The sequence below is a fragment of the Harpia harpyja genome, chromosome 9, assembly GCF_026419915.1.
Source record: "Harpia harpyja isolate bHarHar1 chromosome 9, bHarHar1 primary haplotype, whole genome shotgun sequence".
Lineage (NCBI taxonomy): Eukaryota > Metazoa > Chordata > Aves > Accipitriformes > Accipitridae > Harpia > Harpia harpyja.
This window is the reverse complement of record NC_068948.1, coordinates 47,268,627-47,291,004: the sequence shown is the minus strand read 5'-3', so window position 1 is coordinate 47,291,004 and position 22,378 is coordinate 47,268,627. Positions and strand designations below refer to the sequence as shown.

The window sequence follows — 22,378 nt, the reverse complement described above, 5'->3', positions numbered from 1 at the left end:
TAACTTTTTATGAAAAAATAAACCTCTCCAGGATTTAGCCAAAGAAAAGTCACTAGAAATGCTGATTTGAGAGCGAGGTGGAAACAAATAAGGACGTAAGGCTTGACTGACTAACTCATTAACATAGGAGGAACTACATTTAGATCCCAATGAGAGACAAGATCCCCCCAAACGGCAGATAATCCATCAGGATCCATGAGAAATCACTTTGCACAGATGAAAAGTTTCGTTTAGGTATGTTTCTGTGGGCGAGCGCACATGGGTGTCGATACTGATGTTAGAAATAGTCTCACCAACAGAAATTCCTTGTTCCCAAATCCAGAAAATTGACACCACAAGCACAGTCCACTTAAATACATTTCTGCATTTACTAAACTCATTTTCTGCTCTTCATAAGGATCTCCTCACTGGGGAAAAAGCAAGCAGGTGCTAACTCTTCCAGAAATCACCCAATAACCATGTTAGGAGATACAGAGTCAGGTTTTTGGTGGCACCACCTCCTCAAATCTACTTAAGTGTGATTAAAGCTACCTGGGTCTGAGAGACAGAACACATTCTGAAAACCAGACTGCTTTCAACATGTCGGCATAATTAAATTACCTCATCCACATCCCGCCTGACTTTCAGGGGGAAAAAAAAAAAAAGAGAAGCAGGGTGAAGCTGTATTATCTCAACATGCCCAGCTCGTGAGGCAGGGCAGTACCTGAAGAGGACCTTAGGGACAGCATCCCCTTTGCAACAGGGTACAGTGTAAGCAATTGCAGGGTGTCCCAGACAGGCACAATGAGCCATCACCATGCCAGCCCTCCTGTTTCATTTTCTTTTCCAACACCAGATGGCTTCAGTCACAGCCAGGAAAGCCCCTAGTCAAGTGGTCTGGAATAGTGTATCTAGCAAAGATGTACGGAAATAGGTCAGACAGACAAGAAGTCTGCAGGACTTTCCCAGCTTCAAGACGTTCATTATGACTGCCTTGGAGTGCCCTCGTGAAGGGACACCCTTGCATGTGGCCTGGCTATCTTCTCAGCCCACACTGCTAAACATGGTCAAACAGTTACTGCAGGGGGCAACAGATGGAAGCAATCCTTCAGGAGACACAAGCCCTTCCCAGGGAGGCTGGTACTGTGGTATCACACCTGCAAACACTGGTGAAGGATCTGCACAAAACCAGCCTGCCCCTGCCACCGGGATGTTACAGGCTCCAGGAAGGTATGGAGAAGCCTCACCCATAGAACCACAGCTTCCAGAAAAGGCAGATGACAAACCAAAAACAAGTGCCCCACTCAGGAGACAAGCTTTTATTCCTGATGAAGAACAGCGCAACAGCAGCAAACCCTCAATTTTCAGAAAAGGCACTTAAGTACCCTAAAGCCCACAATGGATTTCCATTCTTTGTTCTCTAACACCAACACACTAACCTGCAGACAAGCCGCTGTACAAGCTTTTCCTTCAGAGATGAAGGCAATCTTACAGCCCTACTGTAGGAGGGGAGCCACCACCTCCTGAAGGCAACCTTCCTGAGCAGATCTTGAAAGCAGAGCAGAGGGCATAGAAACAAGCTAATGGCTGTACCTACCAATGTCCAACATAAGGCATGAAAGCATCACTTTGAACAGAAAGACACCTGGCCCAAAGTTTGCCAAGAAGTATGTAAAAAGACCACAATCAGGAGTCATTTGTCAGCTCACCATCAAGTAATGACCTGCCCTTTGCATGCCAGGCTGGTTTATAACAGACTTTCTTATAAAACCAACCATATAGATGGACAGAGGTGTCTCCATGACAGATGAATGGCATTTCCTTACAATAGTTCACTGGCCTTTATCAGGAGGATATGAACAAAATTAAAACCTGTTTAGGCTCAGGCATCATGATACTTCCCCAAAGACTAACAAAAAGTCCCTAAGTACATACCACACGCAGCACACCATCTACTTGGGCTGTAGGACAGGAGAACCTTCACTGCCTGTTACCCATCCCTTTGCTGGACCAGGAAAGTTCAACAGTTACCTGGCCTAGGCTACTGAGGCTCTGCAACAAACAGCTATGCTAAAAAGCTGAGCACTGCTGCCGCATCAACTGTCCTCTAAAGGAACACCTTAATGGTGGTACACTTCCCCCGTGTGCCCCTATACCAATTGGAGTCCCTGTACAAGTGCAGGGGAGTAGTATTAACCTGCAGAGCACTCAAAGCCCAGTAGCTAAATGGGGATGCGTGAGGTCTGGCTCCAACTCTAAAAGGAAAATCCAGGGCATAAGCAACCCTCTTCAGCAGGTTTAGGGAGAAAAAAGAAAAAAAAATCACCTATAGCTGCAAAAGCACAATAATTCCACTCTCAGAATGGACTGATTTACTGGTTTTCCCTCAGGAAAGAGTCACTCAGGGCAGACTAAGCTCTGCTCAGGTGTCTGAAGGTAAAAGATAGAGTTTCCACAACCTGTCCAGGACACAGTGTGGGCACCTACCCCAAGGGCTGTGCTGGCTCTCAGAACCCACAGTGAAGGCTTCGATGGCTCATCCTGATGGCCACACAGCTTCTGGAGCCCAAACCTGGTGTCAGGAGTCTGAGACCAGAAGGAAGCAGTCTGGACACTCTCCAGAAAGACCTGGTAAGGCTACGATAATTGCCCCAAGTCCAAGAAGATCTACACTGTGCTCTACAGGAAGGCCTTGTTTGCACAGTCTTTACTACACTGCTGCAGGAGCGGGGATTTTAAATGTAAATGTCTTTACAGTGTTGGGGAATTTTTACTGGCCTACCACCATAAGCTGATCTACAAGGAGTCTGCAAAGATGTGGCACAAGCAGATTTGTTAGATACACCTGCACCAGGACCGATCCCGTGAGTGTCAGCATGGGAAACCTTAGCCCACTGTTGGGTTCATCCTCCAGCACCAGCTCTGTTTACCACAATTGGCCCCTGAGCACTTGGCATTACACCATTGTTATAAGACAATACCACAGCATTTCTTATCTCATCAGCCAGTGTAACCCATTCTGTGGTTGGGCCTTCTTGTCCTCCATGCCAGATCATTCCTTGATCACAAATTACGATGGCTGAGCAGTTACAATTTGAATTTCCCCTTCTACAACTACAACTATTCCCCAAAGACAATGAAAAGCAGATACAGAATTGGTGATAGGGACCCAGAAGAGCTGCTGTCTAAATTGTCTAAAAACACAGTCTCTTTTCAACAGAAAACAGTCCTACGGTGTAGAACAAAATTTTCATATCCCTCCTCAGGCATCAACTACTGACCACTTAAGAAGAAGATACTGAGGCAGATGAACATCTAGGGTGAAAAGGTCCATGTTATATTGCCATGACAATGCTAGCACCCTCCCATAACGATGGCATCCTGTCTTTGAGTCTTGCAAGAAGCTGGTCTCTGATGAGATAAAAACCTGTACCCTCCTCCTCTGCTTTCTCTCTAGAGTACTTTCGTTGGACTGCAGCACCAGAGGAAGCAGCACATGGCACTCACATGTAGGTAAAACGCAGTCAGAAATTCAGAGATTCTCTACCCAGCAAACCAGGATTTACAGTGGCAGTTCAAGCTGCATCTACCGACTGCCTTTTACAATGAAACAACTGGCTTAGTTAACAAGGGGAGAGCAGTGGCTGTAATATCCCCGACTTCAGTCAAGTTTCTGATACCATTTCACACATTTTCATTTAAGAAGCTGAGGAAGTATGAGCTTGACAGCCAGACCATGCTGAGTTGAAAACTGGCCAGGCTCTTAGGGCAGCAATCAGTGGTGTGACATCGGATTACAGTTAGTAAAAGTACCTAACAAGTTGATAGTGGGCCCATACTATTGAAACACTACTGCAATCTGAAATGCTACATTAAAACAATCGACAAATACTCTACGAAATTACTACTATTTTATTAAGACAAATCATGTTAAGTTATCTAGAATGCAGCCTGTGTGCTCCCAGGGACAGAAGAACACTATTGCCTCAAGCAGACTTAAATACATGTTTTCCTTTCCCCTCCCATCCTTATAACCTTTTCCAGTCCCTATTAAGCCAACTGGCAGCACACCTCAGCTCACTTCCAAATTTTTTGTTTGAGGGAATTTAAAAGGAAGATAGGGAAAGTTATTTCCCAATCTCTCTTCAAACCTACATCAGCTACATATAAAAGTTAATTTTCAAAGCAACTGTTTCAAAGTGCTCAATCTAGTTTCTTTTCAGTAATAATTCTAACATCCATCATATGCATTTCCTTGTCTTACTTAAAAAAAAAAAAAAGTTACCCAACAGTTTTGTATGGATATGGCATTTTGAACAATCAGTATCTTCATTTCTTTGTTTGCTCTGAAGGGGAGCCAAATTGCACAAATTACTCGTGCAATTTTCAAAGGCATCAGATTTTCCACTATCTGCCTCTTTTTCCATGACGTCAATACCACATCCCATTCTCTTACGATCTGTTTCTGTGGCTTTAACATGGAATTATGCAGAATACAGCTGGAGAACAAAATGCTAAACCTTTTCTGTAAAGAAACTCCAAAAGGTTCCACACATCTGCAGACTTTGGGTCCAACACTTACCTTGGCTTGTACAGGCAGCATGAAAGTCGTTTGGTTTGTACTTTGTGTCCATTTATGAAGATCCTCATTCTGGGATCAATATAAAGCACAGCAGCATAGGCACGGAAGGACCGGCGCTCAGGCTTTCTGCAAGAGAGGGATGCTTACAGAGACTGAGCAGTTTGTTTCTTCATACGACTACCAGCAGACATTCTCCCAGTCTGGTCCATATAGCCCAAAGATGACTCCATTGATTCACCCCCTGAGTGATCAGTGTCTCTCTACTCAGAGTGCTCATCTTGGAGTCTCTTTCAGTCTGCACTCTGCTTCCTCTTTCCTTCGTGTTTTTTTCCCCTTCATTCCCCTCCAATTAAGAAGAGCCATGACATACTACTGTCACAGAGCCTCCTTCTCTATCCAAACCTAATGAACAAGTTTCTCCATAGACAAAACTTGTAAGATTCTCATTTCCCAATAAACTGCTACCTAGGAGCCAACTGACCAACAGAAGCACCTCCCCATGCTGCTCTGCACTACCCCTGGTGTATTTTAAGCACCTATAACAGAATTCACACCTCATGAACTGTAACTGTTACCATCTCACCTCATAGCCATCTACTTCAAAATATGCCAGAGACAACCTTCAGCAAGAAAGCTAGATAAAAGAAAAGGCCTTTCTACTTTAATTACCATACAGCTGCATTAAGTGAGGCTTTTCTTTTAAATTTCTTCTACCTACGACTTCTGCAGATTTTCTATTGAGCTGTACATTTTAAATACTGTTACAAAACACTGATGCGCACATTACTGTAGCTTGAAAAGGATGTTTTGAATACAGCTGGATAATAAAGGTCAAACCTATAAACTGGACCATTTAACACTAAGTGTGTGCCCCACTTGCTAGTGTGTTCTCTTACCCTTTGGTTAGTCAGTAGTATGCTCTGACCGAAACTGCACTGATCACATGCAGAAATGGTATCACAAGGTCAGGAGGAAGAAGCTCCTTCCAGTGATCAGTGGTAATCATGAAAACTCACCAGCAGGCATTAAAGAAACTGAGAAGCATATTAGAACACCGGAGGTCCCCAGGGAGTTTGCTGCACCTGAGTACTCAATAACATCAAGCTAACACATACAGAAATAGCTAGGTTTACAGTGTTTGAAACTGTATTTCTATGGGAAATTCAAGCAATTCAGGGAAGAAGCATGTAATCTCATAAAAAAAAAAAAAGGTAAAGCTTGCTAGGTGTGCCCATGGAGCTTTGAGATTTCATCAAGTATTTGGCTCAGTTCAGCTCAGTTTTTCCTTTTCAGGCTACAAGTGAACAACCCGGCAAACACTCAGCTCTCCCTGAACAGGGCCCTCTGCTCCTCCAGCTGCCCTCTGAGCACATCCTTCTTCCTCCTCTGCAGGGAAGTCCAGGAGCTGCCCCTGCTCCCAGAAAGATGTGGTGATATGCCCCACCTGCACCCACCTGTACCATTCGCTCCTGGAGGCTGACCTGCGCAGCGCCCCACGTTTTGCCAGGGTTCATTTAATCACAAAACTGAAGATCAGTTTGAGAGCAGCACAGGCTCACAACCAGCTGTCATTCTGACAAACACATCTTTGATGAGTGTAGAAAATTAAACCTATAACTTAGGGCTCCTTTGTTTTAAGGTGCCTGAAGAAGGGCATCGAGTTTGCTGCTTTGACTAAGCTGAGACAAGCCAATGCAGGCAACCACACCAAACACACAACCGTCACGCCTGCAGGCCGTTTACACGCATGAACTCCAAACTGCTGAAGAACAAACTAAAGATCTTCTAAACTCTCCAATTCACCATAGAAAGAGAAGCTTTTTAAAAACACACACACACAGAGCATACAGCCAAACCCTACACATAATTTGAACAGAGCCCAAGGGCCTGTAACACCTGTCACACTTACGTGCCCTCTGGGGGTGTTTCTGCCATCTGAATGTCTTGGGGGTCAGAAGTCACATCCAGCTCTGGCTCTCCATTATCCATTAGTTTGAGGTTAAAGATGATCACAAGGGTGCCTGAGCAAGTAACAAGTTCATCAGGTGAATCCCCGTCAAACCCCAAATTCCTTGCCCGTGACCAGCACTGTCCATAAGTACCTTTCTCACCACAGATCTTATTAAACTGCTCCATCACTTCCTGTTCTGATTTGAAAGGGGAATACTTGTAAATTAGCTCCGTCTCAATAGAAAACTTCTCCATGTTGTCAGTCACAGGCTCCCAGCTTCGTGCGTTCCAGGTGGGCAGGGGAACAATGACCTGCAAATGACATCGTACCAAGAGCAACTCAGGCTTACCCACTCCAGTCAGCCCCTTCTGCAGATCATGGCCAAGCAGCTTACCCCTTCTGACAGCCCCCTAAGTCACTGCAAGAGTCCTTCCTAGCTTTTCAGTGGTTTGCACATCTGCCAAATGCTCAAGGACCCCTCTTTGCCAGCCTCTGAGCTGCCTTCCTACAACACCTAGCCTTAGACTGAACCATTCCCAAGTAACCTGTATGGTACTGGCTACTCACACACTCAGTGTCTTTTTTCCCCTCCTCTTGTAACAACTTTTATAATACTAAAAAACCACCCAAACTTTGCTTCTTTAAAAATGTCAACCTTTATGCTTAAGGTCTCTCTTGAACTCAAATATCCTTCACTCATATTTATCCTGATCTCACTCTTTATTATTTTTATAGGATTCTAGCAAGGTTATTAGTGTTTTCTGTCATTTAGAACAAAAACACAGATAGAATTATAGACTGAAGCTGCCTATCAAGGACAGGGGAATCCTGTCCTCACTTTAGAATTGAGGTCAAGCCAAAATATCTGGCTCCAGAGTTGCTGTGGGAACTACATCACTGTTCCCAACTTGCTTCAGCCATCAGCATTGCTCCCTCAACAGCTTCTTTGCAGAGCTCCCTCCACTATCACAATGGAAAATGCTTTCTGTCATGGTTTAAGCCCAGCTAGCAACTAGGCACCACACAGCTGCTTGCTCACTCTGCCCCCTCCCAGTGGGATGGGGAGGAGAATCAAGAAAAAAAGTAAAATTCGTAGGTTGAGATAAGAACGATACAATAACTAAAGTAAAATAAAATATAACACTAATAATAAAAATAAAATATAATAACAATCATTCTAATGAAAAGGAATATAATAAAATAAATTTTAAAAAACCATCCAAACAAAAAAACCCAAGAAAAGACAAGTGATGCACAATGCAATTGCTCACCACCTGCTGAACGATGTCCAAGCACTGATCCGCCCCTCCTGGCCAACTCCCCCCAGTTTATATACTGAGCATTATGTTCTATGGTATGGAATATTTGGCTAGTTCGGGTCAGCTGCCCCGGCTATGCTCACTCTCAGCTTCTTGTACATCTGCTTGCTGGCAGAGCATGGGAAACTGAAAAATCCTTAACTTAGGATAAGCACTACTTAGCAACAACTAGAACATCAGTGTGTTATCAACATTATTCTCACGTGAAATCCAAAACACACTGTACCAGCCACTAAGAAAATTAACTCTATCCCAGCCGAAACCAGGACACTTTCTTAGATACCATCCCAGTGCATATTTAAAACTTCTCATTATTGGCCTTGCCTGGAAAATACTTGTGCTTGAGCACAAAAATACTTCCATATTAAGAGTCTAGATACAGAACAATAACGCCCGAATTATCCATTAAGATATACAAGTTTTCAATAGGTAGAACCACGTTCATTTTTTATTAAGGAAAAAAAAAAAGATCCAAAGGAAGAGACGTGTCTGGGTTTTATGACCTGCAGGTAGCAACTTCAATCACACCTTTAATTCTCCACAGAAAATCAAATCAGAACAATAAATTTAAGTATATCTCAAACTCAAATTTTGTGGGAAAAGGAAAATGCAAGAAGCCTGGGCATGTCCTGCACTCAGCATAAGCAACTTCAAGCGATCGAAACAAGCCCTTCAAGCTTGCTGTAGTTTACAGAGACCTCTCAAACAGAATTAAAACCAAAAGGAAAAAATCTTTGATGAATTCGCAGAACCCCTACAAGTGTATCACCAAGAGAAAACCATACACTGATCCAACCAGAGTGGCAACAACACTGACACAGACTCTTCTCCTGTGACAACTAGGGAAGTTCAGATAAGATGAGACAGCATTCACCATATTAGTTCATTACAACAAAGTACATGCAAACCTCATCGATGCCTTCTTCCTCATGGAATGTCCGTGACAAGAGGAGGCAAGTCATGGTGTTGTCTTTCTTCGTGAACAGGATAAAATCCTTCCCAATCCGCATGGAACCCCTGGAGACAGATTTCAGGCTGCATGTTACACCTGATGCACAACACTTTCTAGAAAGCAGACCACATTACTGAGTTTTCTTCCCACTATGTTCAATTATCAGATGCCAAAACCAGGTAAGGCAGAAGAAGGGCTTAAACGGCAACTACCATTTCTCTCTAAACTTATCATTCCTTTCAAAAGGCATCTCAATACGGACATTTTCATAATGTTTCAAAACATTTAACACTAGTCACAATCAAAAGGTGCAGAAGTACAGTATGGCTTTCCAGGTTCATACTATGTAGAAAATTTAAAAAGAAAAAAAAATTTTTTTTTAAATCTAAAAAAAGATGACAAAGGTCAGATGTGACAATAACCTTCAAATATACGAGCAGAAATGTAAGTCAGAAAGCGAATGGACGCTTCATTTCACTGTACACAAAATGAATAGCAGCAGACAAGTTTCTGGGAGACAGACAATTTATTTCCTAATGTCTAACTTGAAAGACTCACTGACACTTCAGCTAACGCAACTTAGCAGCTAGTTGTCACAAAAAGGGACAGTCTCACCTTCCTCCCCACTCTCCTATCCCCAATAGTGCTTTCCCCATCTTCTCCTTTACCCTATTATGCAACTCATCCAAAAAACTGAGAGCAATTAACATTGCATCAAAAGAAGGATTAGTGTTCTGTCAGTTTATTTCTCTTTAGATTGACTTAATGCAATACCAAAGTCCACCGTTTGCATCTTCAGGCTTCAGTCTGCATTTCTCAGCTGTAATATAGTATGCCTCTTGCTCAAGGTTAAGAACAGGACAGAGATCTGTCCTGGAAGTGCACAGGCAGGATCCGGGATCTGTCCTGCACTGCAGCTGGATCAGTAGTATCTCAAGATCCCTTAAACCCCCTTTTTTTCTTTCCTCCCAGATTATAGAGTCCCACAGATTTCCCCACTAGGATGCATATAAATAATCAAGCCACATGGAACAGCATAAAGCAGAACAGCCGATCAGAGTAAGCCATAAAAGCCCTCTAACTTTCCCAAAGACATCAGTTCAGCACAGCAAACACCTTTCTCCTTCCTAGCAAATCCCCTCCAACCAGTAAGATTTCCTTCCCGCCTCTGCTCCTCTGCCACTTAATCCCACTCCTCCTCTTATTCCTTCCATCATTCCCCTTCTCCTCCATGCATTTGTCTGATTTAAGAAAAAAAGAAAAGATTTAAGTCTATCTGACTTGCACCAGACAACTTTCCTAGTGAGAGGCTGCAGCACTGTTTTGCTCCAATTTTACTATCTGTCTGTCAAAGGCATATTAAGGTTTTGTTTCCTGCTCCTCCCTCCCCCCAGCTCTGATCTGTATCCTCTGCATCATGCAAACATAATGGCAAAACACTGTCATCAGCTTTGAACAGACTTCTCTGCCACTGAAGAACTACAGCAGATGTTCACTGAGCTCCTGTCTACCAAACCATGGCATCTTTATTTAGATTTCTTAATTTATTTTTCTCCTAGAAAACAAGATATACACCTCCAATCAAAAAATACATTTACTAACTGAACTCTAACCTCCATAATCTCAGGAGGCTGGCTTTTGTTATACCTACGATTTCAAGCCGTTCCCATACTGCCCAATTTGAGTTGACTCAGGTGATCGCTTGGCTGATTTACCAAATTGAATAACACTGGCAGCTTCGTCTGGAACGAGAGACAGGGAACAAAAAAAGTTTATTTTAATATAAAGACACACACACATATCTTTTAGATAAACTTACTCACCACTGTAAGTAGCGCAGAAAGACTATAGCATGGAAGAGGCCAGAAGCCCACGCCAAAGTCTCATCCTGAAGCTCTACCATACAGCCCCGTAAGATACACATTGCTCGATGGCATTTACATTATCAAAAGCTTTGTACCGGTGCCATTATGCCGACAAAATAAGTTTCAGGCTGCCGTGGTTTCAGCCCAGCCGGCAACAAAGCACCAGGAGGCCGCTCGCTCACTGCGCCAACCCCCCCTCCGGTGGGATGGGGAGGAGAATATCAGAAAGGAGACAAAAGAAAGAAGATAAGGACCTCGTGGGTCGAGATAAGGACGGGGAGGGATCGCTCCCCGCTTACGGTCACGGGCAAAGGACGGGCTCAGCTTGGGGAAGAAACAAAATCAATTTCATTTACTAACAACCAAGTCAAAACAAGGATCTGAGGAAGTAAAACGAAACCTGAGAACACCTTCCCCCCCCCAGCCCTCCCTCCTTCCCGCCTCCGCTCCCGGTTCTCTCCACCTCCTCCCGCCGGCGGCGCAGGGGAGCGGGGGCCGGGGTCGGTCCCTCGTACCGGGTCTCTGCCGCTCCCTCCTCCTCAGGGCGAGGAGGGCTCCGCACTCGGCCCCTGCTCCAGCCCTCACATCCCACTCCCCTCTCAGCTGCAGGTTCCCCTCTTCACTCCGCTCTCCCAGCGGCGCTGCCGCCGTCGCGGAGGGGCTCGGCCTGGGCCAGCGGCGGGTCCGGCTCCCAGCCGGGGGGGCTTCGAGCAGCTTCTCCCAGGAGCCGGCCCTGCGGACCCTCCCCGCCACACAAAAACCCCGCCACACACACCCGTAACACAGACTAGCCCAGTGCCCCGTGCACACTGCACGAAGACGCTTCTTTTTACAAAAAAATGTCCACAGGATGATCTGTTGTGTCCACCACAATTACCAACGTGCGCATAAACCAAAACAGCCTGGGACGCTGCAGCTCTGCTGTGCTGCATGTACTGCTGACACCACAGATTCAAAACCGCTGGCACTGGAGCATAAGTCAGTACTATAAAAAGGTCTTGAATTCGGGATAAACATTACTTTTTCTTCATGGCGTTGAACTGAACGCTATGATTAATTAATGCACTAGTAAGACAAAAGCTAATTTTCGCAGCAGATTGCTGGACTACTGACAGCAGGACAGCTGTGGGTGAAAAGGCAGTATGAGCAAGTACTGCAGGAATTAACAGAGTATTTTATTAGCACAGGACAAAATTAAAGGACATGATGGCTTAACAGCTGAGAGGGTCTGTCATTTTTAGTTCAAGCCTTTCTATTGTTCGAGGGATAAAGCCTTTTAACATCATCCATAGGACAGAACAATTCCTCTCCCTTCCCCCAAGAGATAGCAATCATTTCACCATAGAGTTTACTTGGAGAAATGCAATTCCAGAGACAAGGAACACAAAGTGCCTTAACAGGAAGGCTAACAACAATTACAGCCCTCAAATGCGTATACAAGCTGTGAGGGAGCACAGGACATCACTCCATCAGCTACGTGGAGGCTGAGCCTGTGGACAAGCTGGATTTAAGCATACAGGAGACTTACCTGGGTCCACTAGTACTGACAGTGAGTTTTTACAGTAAGATGTTTAGTACTAACACCATTGGTATAACACAAAATCACTGAGCTGCGTGTCAGAATGCCATTTTCCGTTGAAATGACATGCAGATTTAAAGCCACAAATTACAAGGTGAAAATACAGGAGAAAAACTGTGCAAGCACCTTGCTGCCTCAATTCAGTATGTTCATAAGGGACGTCCACAACTATTTCAAAACCAACTTTTGACTAGATGAAAGTACCTCTTCCTTTCCTTCAGCCTACTACAGTATTTTCTAGTCAAACAAAGAAAACATTAGATTATCTTGTATTTGAGATCTGGGTAAGGATATTAATGATGATATTATTATTATTGTCGTTATTACTACTACTACTACTACTACTACTACTACTACTACTACTACTATTACTGTGTTAGTTTTAAGGCCTGGTCAGAAAAGGGGATATTCTAAGAAGAGAAGGCTATTGGAGACCTTTTACTATACAAAAAATTGTCTCAACAACTATTTTTAAGAAAACTTTGAGAAGCCTAAAAAGGGTAAAGACTAATTGTCCAAAGCACTTCCTCTCTCAGAAAAGGTGACCATATGGTTTATCACTCAATGCTGGATGTCCAAAACCACCCTATAAAGATTCTTCTTTCTGAGCAGAGGGACAAAGATGATGCCAAGCAGAGGGGAGCGAGGGAGCATCTCTCTCTGCTCCAGGCTTGCTGTCTTTGGGAGAGATTTAACCTTTACCTCCTCCCAAGAATCAAGGTACAAATTACTTTTTTTCCAGCTTTTTTGAGTTAAGGCTCTGGATGGAGTTTCACTTAAGGCTATTTTAGTCACAATGTTTTCATTTTGTCATGCCTCAGAGTTACTGGCTTTAAAAAACCCAAACTCCCTGGCAACAAAAAGGGGGGTGATGTGATCTATGCCAAACAGAAGAGAGAAAAAACAATCCGAAGGAATTCACTCAAAGTGGCAGACTGATCTTCAGAGCCCAAGAAAAGGAATCAAGGGCACAGATAAAAAGTTTCCTAATGAGAAACATCAGATGCCTGGAATGAAGAACTGAGGGACGGAGCTGTTTAATTCCTAACTGTTAGTCGTCCAAGACAGCAACAGAGAATCCTCCTGAACGACAGACAGGCTGTTACAGCACACAAGCTGGCTGACACACAACACATCGCGGACATCCCCGCAGGCAGCTGCCTGCTCCCCTGCTATGGGTCACAAGCCATACCTCCCCACTCCTCTGTTATGGGTCACAAAGCCACTGAAATCAGATCTGGCTTCACCCTTTGAGGACAGTCCTCTCATATTTCCAAGTTCTCCAGTTGAGAATACACTAAAGAAGGTCCCAACCCGATCACAGAAAATTATCCTTCCTGCCTTCTCCATAAATTCATCTGCTATATTCGCATTAGGTAGAGTACTTGCAGGGGACTTGACAGCATCCTCTAAAAATATTCCAGAGCCAAAGTATCTAATTTACTACCTGTGAGAAATCAGCCTAAACCAAATTGCTTCCAGTCAAGCTTTCAGTGGGACAGGGGAACAGGGGAGAAGCTCTGGGGTCTTTCATCACCATAACAAACACAAGACACTCAGGCACCTGACGGAAATGGCTGAACGCAGCTAGCGACTGACAAATCAGTTTGATGTAAGTTATTGCAATTTATTTCAAAAATCTGTCAACTTGAGAGGTATCCTGGTTTCAGCTGGGATGGAGTTAATTGTCTTCCTAGTAGCTGGTATAGTGCTAGGTTTCTGAGTCAGGTATGAGAAGAATGCTGATAACACTGATGTTTTCAGTTGTTGCTAAGTAATATTTAGTCTAAAGTCAAGGATTTTTCAGCTTCTCATGCCCAGCCAGCAAGAAGGCTGGAGGGGCACAAGAAGTGGGGACGGGACACAGCCAGGACAGCTGACCCAAGGTGGCCAACGGGGTATTCCATACCATGTGACATCACATCTAGTATATAAACTGGGGGGAGTGGGGGCAAGGGGATCACTGCTCAGGGACTAACTGGGCGTCGACTGGCGGGTGGTGAGCAATTGCATTGTGCATGACTTGTATATTCTAATCCTTTTATTATTACTATTGTCATTTTATTAGTGTTATCATTATCATTATTAGTTTCTTCTTTTTTGCTCTATTAAACCGTTCTTATCTCAACCCACGAGTTTTACTTCTTTTCCCGATTTTCTCCCCAATCCCACTGGGTGGCAGGGGGAAGTGAGTGAGCGGCTGCATGGTGCTCAGTTGCTGGCTGGGGTTAAACCACGACAAGAGGAAATGTCAATGTGCTACAAGGTTAAAGAGATTTTCCCCTGAGAAATATGTAGACCACTCCCCTCGAGAGTGGTTCCCTAAGTGTCACTGCCTACACACAAAAGTGTGTATACACACTTTACAGTAAGTGCTAGAACCCCAGTTACATTTAAACGTTGTTCCTCACCACTGTGAGCCTTGGATCAACAGTATTTTGCAAGAACTGATACCTTTACTTCAATCCCTGGCAAAGCAATGAACGAATCCTCTTAAAAAGTATTACAAGCCAAATGAAGCAGGTGATTGGGATAAGCCAGCATGGATCTACTACAGGCAAGTCACACTTGACTGACCTGGTCACCTTCTACAAGGCAGGACTTTCTGTCCACATGGAGAGAGCAGTGGATGTTGTTTAGCCGGGCTTCAGGAAAGCATTGGACACTGTTTCCCACAGCCTCTTCCTGGACAAACTGGCAAGACACAGACCGGTTGGGGGGTATGCAAGGTGGGTAGGGAACTGGCTCCCAGGTCGCGCTCAGAGGGTGATCCTCAATGGTTTTTACTCCAGTTGGCAGCCTGTCACAAGGGGGGTCCCCCAGGGATCGATGTCGTGCCCCATGCTGTTCAACATCTTCATAAGGGATCTGGATGACGGGATCAAAAGCACCCTCACCAGGTTTGCTGATGGTGGTGAGCTGGACGCATCGGAAGGGAGAGCCATCTTAAAAAGAGACCTGGACAGGCTGGAAAAGTGGGCAAGCAAGAACTGTATGAAGTTGAAGGGAAGGGCAAGGTCCTGCACCTGGGATGAAATAACCAAAGAGCCCAGTACAGGCTGGGATCTGTGTGGCTGGGGAGCAGCCTTGCTGAAAGGGACCTGCCAGTCCTGGTGGACTACAAGCTGAACATGAGTCAGCAGTGTGCCACTGCAGCAATGAAGGCAAACGGGATCCCAGGCTGCATCCACAGGGGCATTACTACAGAGATAGAGATGTGATCATCCCACTCTGCTCAGTGCTGGTCAGGCTGCGGCTGGAGTAGTGTGTTCAGTTGTGGTCTCCTCAATTCAAGAAAGACACAGACAGGCTGGACAGGGTCCAAAGGAGAAGATGATCAAAGGACTGGAGAACCTGCCCTATGAGAAAAGACTAAAGGAGCTAAGTCTCTTCTTCCTGGAGAGGAGAGGGCTCAGGGGGAATCTCATCACAGTATTCCAGTACTTAAAGGGCAGCTACAAAGAGGATGAAGGCTCTGTCTTCACAAGGAGCCACATGGAAAAGACAAGGGGCACCAGGTACAAGTTGCACTGGGAGAGGTTTCATCTCAATATAAGAAAGAAATTTTTTAGAGCGAGAACAATCAATCACTGGAACAACCTCCCCAGGGATGTGGTGGAGTCCCCATTGCTGGAGGTTTTCAAGACACGACAGGTACAGGGTACTAAATCATCTCATCTAGGCTCCCTTTCCCACAAAAGGCTGGACCAGATGATCTTTGAGGTCCCTTCCAACCTGGGCTGTTCTGTGGTTGTATGATTCTAAAATGCAAGTTAGACTTATTTTCTTCAATCCTTTAAGAATACAATTACAGATCACTTCCTAAATTAGTTGTTATACTTTTTCAACCTACAAGGTGATTTACTGAATCATTCAACCTACATTTTCATTCATTAAATTCATGCAGCACTTTCAGAACCCAAGCAGTAGGTAAAATTCTCAAGCCTAAGTATCCTTAGTAGCAATGTCACTGGCAATATGGGAAATTCCGACCTAAGATGTGCTGCATGAGATCTATTGTTTGGTTTTCTAATTGACTGCTATTTAGTCCCTTATGAAAAAGCCAAACATTTGGACCTATTATCCTAATGTCTCCCTGTGGGACGTGATGCTTTTTTAGAAAAGATCTGTACTGTGGCACCACTGAATCCTCAGATCTTTTGATAATTTACGACTCTACAGCATAAGACGTTTGCAGCTTGAGTACAAACGTATTTTGATCTTCAGACCACACAATCCAGTGTGATCATTAAGAGAGCCAATGCAGCAAGTTCTGAATGCAATTGTAGTAGAAGTCACTTGACAAACACACCTAGTTTTTAGAAATGATAGTCACTTACACCTCAGACTACTGGAAATTAAGAAGGGCTTTTTTGAAAGCACTAAACAAAGTCGCATACCAATTTTACATTCTGAAATGCAATGTCCTGGAAAGGAGCAAAGATAACTTCACAGCCTATTTAAAATAAAAAATTTTAAAATTTTTTTTTCACACATAGAATGAACCACACTTTGATGCAAGCATCAAGACAGTCAAAGGACAAAAATTATATCGTATTTGCTGTGAAATACCACTACAACCCGCAGTATCTGCCAATCTCCTTTACAGAGTCTCTCAGACTACCGAAGTCAGGATAAAATCCTTCAAGATTTAGCAGAAAGATCAGTCAGAAGAAGCAACTTAATACTTAGCCAATATGTAAATCCCACTTTGTCACAAAATCAGCAATACAGGAGCAACAACAGTGTAAAAGCTGCTATTAGACTCTGCAGCATCAGAATAGACATTCGTCACCTTCTACTCTCAATCCAGAGACAAACATGTACTTTTCAAGACACGTAGAAAAGGTTCTATTTCTTCTCCTTGATCCAAAGGCTTGTGAGAAGGCCACAGCTGAGTCTCTGAACTTGTTTTATGAATGCGGCTTAATTGCTTCCTTCAATCCATTGGTGACAGAAAAGTACTCTCAGAAGACCTGTTTAGCATCCTTAATTGTATTCCAGAGAATACAGAGAAGGTATCTAGAGTTCAAACTAAATTCCTTCATGCAGGTCACAAATCTGCATATCAAAGATGTTAATGTATTTTCATAAGCGTTAATATACAGAAAAATATGCTTCATATCTGTACTGGTTTTGGTTGTTGTATTTATGTTGAGTTGTATTTCTTTGTAGTAGCGTGGATGGGACTATGTTTTGGATTTGTGATGAAAACAATGTTGGTGATACAGGGATGTTTTAGTTACTGCTGAGCAGTGCTTACACAGCATCAAGGCCTTTTCTGCTCCTCACACCGACCCACCAGCGAGTCGGCTGGGGGTGCACAAGAAGTTGGGAGGGGACACAGCTGGGACAGCTGACCCCAACGGCTATTCCAGACCATATGATGTCATGCTCAGCAATAAAAGCTGGGGGGGAAGAAGAAGGACAGGGGGACATTTGGAGTGATGGTGTTTGTCTTCTGTTGTGGTTTAGGCCCAGCTGGCAACTAAGCACCATGCAGCCGCTCGCTCACTTCTCCCCCCCCAACCCAGTGGGATGGGGAGGAAAATCAGAAGGAAAAAGGTGAAAACTCGTGGGTTGAGATAAGGACAGTTTAATAGGACAACACAAGGAAAGAAGAAATAATAACAACGATAATACTAATAAAAGAGTATATGAAGCAAGTGATGCACAATGCAAGTGCTCACCACCCAGAACCCGATGCCCAGCCCGTTCCCGAGCCGCAATCCCCCCGCCCCCCCCCCCAGCCAGCTCTCCAGTTATATACAGAGCATGATGTCATATGGCATGGAATATATTGTTGGCTAGGTCAGGTCAGCTCTCCTGGGAGTGCCCCTCCCAGTTTCTTGTGAAAAATAACTCTATCCCAGCCAAACCCACGACATTATCCGCCCCTTATTCTATACCACCTACGTCACACCCAGATCCTACACTTTCCAATTATTTACCACCACTTTTACTGTCTTTGAGATATATATATACACAGATACCTTTCCCTTAGTCTATGGCCTACGCCTCTAACATGTCTATTGAGTTCATTTAATCCATGACTTTGGGGCTCCATCTGTCATAACAGTCTTTCAGGGCAGGAGAGATGGTGTATGGTGTTGGATTGTTGCATGCTGCATCCGGAGCTCATGGCTGGTGTATTTGGCGTGGCCCATGCCCACGGTCTGCAGGTCGAAGATGTCAGTCTTGAGGAAGTTGCTGGGCACCAGCTGCTGAAGCCAGTTCAAGTTCCATCACTGCTGCACTTCACTCGGTTTCATCAAAGTCCACCCTTCAGTGACTGGGGTGATTCTTACTGTAATACCATTGATATGGCATATAGCAACTATAGCAGTGATGACATACAGCGGCAGGGTTATTTAGCAATTAACATCATACAGTCCAATTCACTGGCTGTCCTCACCCAAAATCAAATCCCCTTGAGGTACGCATTGAACTTCGCCATCCTGCCACACCACCCACCAAGTGCATCCAGGTCCTTGAGCAAAAGCAATCCTGCAGATGGGTTTGTCTCTGCCCGAGGCAGGACTAACTCAGACTGTCTTCCCTAACATATTCTTCATGCCCACTACAGGGACTTTATCCCTTTCTACAGTATATGGAAGATGTGATTGGGCAGGGCCAGCTTGATTGGTAGATCCTCCAGTGTTAACTAACCACGTGGTTTTTGCTAAACGTGTATCCCGATGTTTGAAGGTCCCACCCCCCAGTGCTCTCACTGTAGTTTTTAACAGTCCATTGTATCGTTCCATTTTCCCGGAGGCTGGTGCATGATAGGGGATGTGATATACCCACTCAATGCCATGCTCTTTGGCCCAGGTGTCTATGAGGTTGTTTCGGAAATGAGTCCCGTTGTCTGACTCAATTCTTTCTAGGGAGCCATGTCGCCGTAAGACTTGTTTTTCAAGGCCCAGCATAGTGTTCCGGGCAGTGTCATGGAGCACAGGATATGTTTCCAGCCATCTGGTGGTTGCTTCCACCACCGTAAGCACATGGCACTTGCCTTGGCAGGTTTGTGCAAGTGTGATATAGTTGATCTGCCAGGCCTCCCCATACTTTCATTTCAGCCATCATCCTCCATACCACAGGGGCTTTAACTGCTAGGCTTGCTTGCTTGCAGCACATTTCACACTCATGGATATCCTGTGCAATAGTGTCCATGGTCAAGTCCACCCCTAGATCACAAGCCCATCTATATGTTGCATCTCTTCCCTGATGGCCTGAGGTGTCATGGGCCCACCGAGCCGTAAATAACTCACCCTTATGTTGCCAGTCCAGATCCACGTGAGCCACTTCAATCTTAGCAGCCTGATCCAGCTGCTGGATGTTTTGATGTTCTTCAGTGGCCCGACTGTTGGGTACGTGAGCACCCATCTACGTGATGTACTTTTACAACCGGCTTCTCTAGCCGGGCAGTAGTATCTTGCCACAGTGCAGCAGCCCAGATGGGTTTGCCTCTGCGTTGCCAGTTGCTCTGCTTCCATTGCTGCAACCACCCCATGGGGTATTTGCCACCATCCATGACTCAGTACAGAGATAGAGCGCTGGCCACTTTTCTCTGTCAGCAATGTCTAAAGTCAGCTGGATGGCTTTCACTTCTGCAAACTGGCTCGATTCACCTTCTCCTTCAGCAGTTTCTGCAACTTGTCGTATAGGACTCCATACAGCAGCCTTTCACCTCCAATGTTTTCCCACAATGTGACAGGACCCATCGGTGAACTGGGCATATTGCCTCTCATTTTCTGGCAGTTTATTACACAGTGGGGCCCCTTCAGCACGCATCACCTCCTCCTCTGGCGATATTCCGAAATCTTTGCCTTCTGGCCAGTCCATGATCACTTCCAAAATTCCTGGGCGACTGGGGTGTCCTATGCAAGCCTGTTGTGCAATCAGTGCGACCCACTTACTCCACGTGCCATCGGTTGTATGATGTGTAGAGGAGACCGTCCCTTTGAACATCCAGCCCAGCACAGGCAGTTGGGGTGTTAAAAGGAGCTGTGCTTCAGTACCAACCACTTCCAAGGCAACTCGAACTCCTCCATGTGCTGCCAATATCCCTTTTTCAGTTGGAGTATAGCGAGCCTCGGATCCTTGATATCCCCGACTCCAAAACCCCGGGAGTCAGCCTCGGGTCTCCTTCAGTGCTTTCTGCCAGAGGCTCCAGGTAGGGCCATTCTCTCCGGCTGCAGTATAGAGCACATTTTTAACATCTTGTCCTGCCCAGACTGGTCCAAGGGCTACTGCATGAACAATCTCCCGCTTAATTTGTTCAAAGGCTTGTTGTTGCTCGGGGCCCCATTTAAAATTGTTCTTCTTCCGGGTCACTTGATAGAGAGGGCTTACAATCAGACTGTAATTTGGAATATGCATTCTCCAAAAACCCACAACGCCCAAGAAAGCTTGTGTTTCTTTTTTGCTGGTCGGTGGAGACATAGCTGCTATTTTGCTGATCACATCCATTGGGATCTGACAACGCCCATCTTGCCCTTTTAGGAATAATCCTAAAAACTGGATCTCCTGTGAAGGTCCCTTGACCTTACTTCGCTTTATGGCAAAACCGGCCTTCAGAAGGATTTAAACTATTTTCTTCCCTTTCTCAAAAACTTATTCTGCTGTGTTGCCCCATTCAAAGATGTCATCAATGTACTGGAGGTGTTCCGGAGCTTCACCCTGTTCCAGTGCAGCCTGGATCAGTCCATGGCAAATGCTGGGGCTGTGTTTCCACCCCTGGGGCAGTTGATTCCAGGTGTACCAGACACCCCTCCAAGTAAAAGCAAACTGTGGCCAGCACTCTGCTGCCAGAGGGATTGAGAAAAATGCATTGGCGATGTCAATTGTGGCATACCACTTGGCTGCCTTCGACTCCAGTTTGTATGGAAGTTCTAGCATGTCCAGCACGGCAGCACTCAGCAGCAGTGTGACTTCATTCAGGCCACGATAGTCAACTGTTAGTCTCCACTCTCCATTAGATTTCCACACTGGCCATATGGGACTTAAAGGGTGAGCGAGTTTTGCTGATCACTCCTTGGCTCTCCAGTTGAAAAATCAGCTTATGGATGGGAATCAGAGAGTCTCAGTTGGTGCAATATTGCTGCCGGTGCACTGTTGTGGTAGCAATTGGCACTTGTTGTTCTTCAACCCTCAGCAACCCCAAAAGTGAAGGGTCCTCAGAGAGACTGGGCAAGGTGAAGAGCTGTTTAATTTCCTCCGTCTCCAAGGCAGCTATACCAAAGGCCCACCGGTACCCTTTTGGGTCCTTGAAATACCCTCTCCTGAGGTAGTCTATGCCAAGGATGCACAGGGCCTCTGAGCCAGTCACAAGGGGGTGTTTCTGCCATTCATTCCCAGTTAGACTCACTTCAGCTTCCAATACAGTTAGCTGTTGGGATCCCCGTCACTCCAGAAATACAGATGGGTTCTGCCCCTTTATAGCTTGATGGCACTAGGGTACCTTGTGCACCGGTGTCCACTAGAGCCTTATACTCCTGTGGGTCTGACATGCCAGGCTGTAGAATCCACACAGTCCAATAAACTCGGTTGTCCCTTTCCTCCCCCTGGCTGGAGTCAGGGCCCCTCTAATCCTGGCCATAGTATTCATTACTCACTTTTTGTAAATGTGAATCAGAAGTCCCTTCAAGAGGATCAGAAGTGAGATCAACCCTTCTACTCTGTCTGGGGAACTGCCTTCTGGAAACTGGAGTGGCGTTTTTCCAGGAGGAATCCTCTTTTCTGATTGCTTTTCCTCGCAACTCACATACCCATGCATCTAGGGTCGAGGTAGGTTTTCCATCCCACTTCCTCATGTCCTCTCCATGGTCATGCAGGTAAAACCACAGGGTACACCACGGTGTGTACCTTCTATCTCCTCTCTCTTGAGCAGAGGAATGCTTACTCCTAATAGCTGAGATATGGGCCCACACAGGTTGGGGGCAGAACTTAATCCTCGAATTGCTGGAATTCTCGGGACAGTTTCTTGGCTAGCATGTCTGGCAGTTTGTCCACAGCTTAGACACAGGCCCGTCAGGAGGAAGAGAGACTTCCTTCATATTGCTGGAGTTGGCCAGCCACTTCATCCACCATTTGTCCCTCGCCTTCTTTCCAGGACATCACTGCCAATGAGTTGGCATACGATGCTGGTG

General features: G+C 45.2%; 1 protein-coding gene across 5 annotated transcripts in view; it reads right to left on the bottom strand.

Annotated features, from left to right (window-relative positions):
* The window catches only part of MORC2 (MORC family CW-type zinc finger 2), a 61,746-nt gene that overhangs the window by 24,835 nt on the left and 14,533 nt on the right, over positions 1 to 22,378 (bottom strand). For 4 of the 5 annotated variants that reach the window (XM_052795947.1, XM_052795948.1, XM_052795949.1 and 1 more), the window contains 5 exons: positions 10,435 to 10,525; positions 8,740 to 8,848; positions 6,664 to 6,823; positions 6,471 to 6,582; positions 4,562 to 4,687 (listed from right to left, as the gene is read on the bottom strand). In XM_052795947.1, coding sequence (XP_052651907.1) covers positions 4,562 to 4,687; positions 6,471 to 6,582; positions 6,664 to 6,823; positions 8,740 to 8,848; positions 10,435 to 10,525 — 598 coding nt within the window. Of the gene's footprint in view, positions 1 to 4,561; positions 4,688 to 6,470; positions 6,583 to 6,663; positions 6,824 to 8,739; positions 8,849 to 10,430; positions 10,526 to 22,378 lie in introns of all 5 variants that reach the window. The other variant, XM_052795951.1, reaches the window with a different exon arrangement.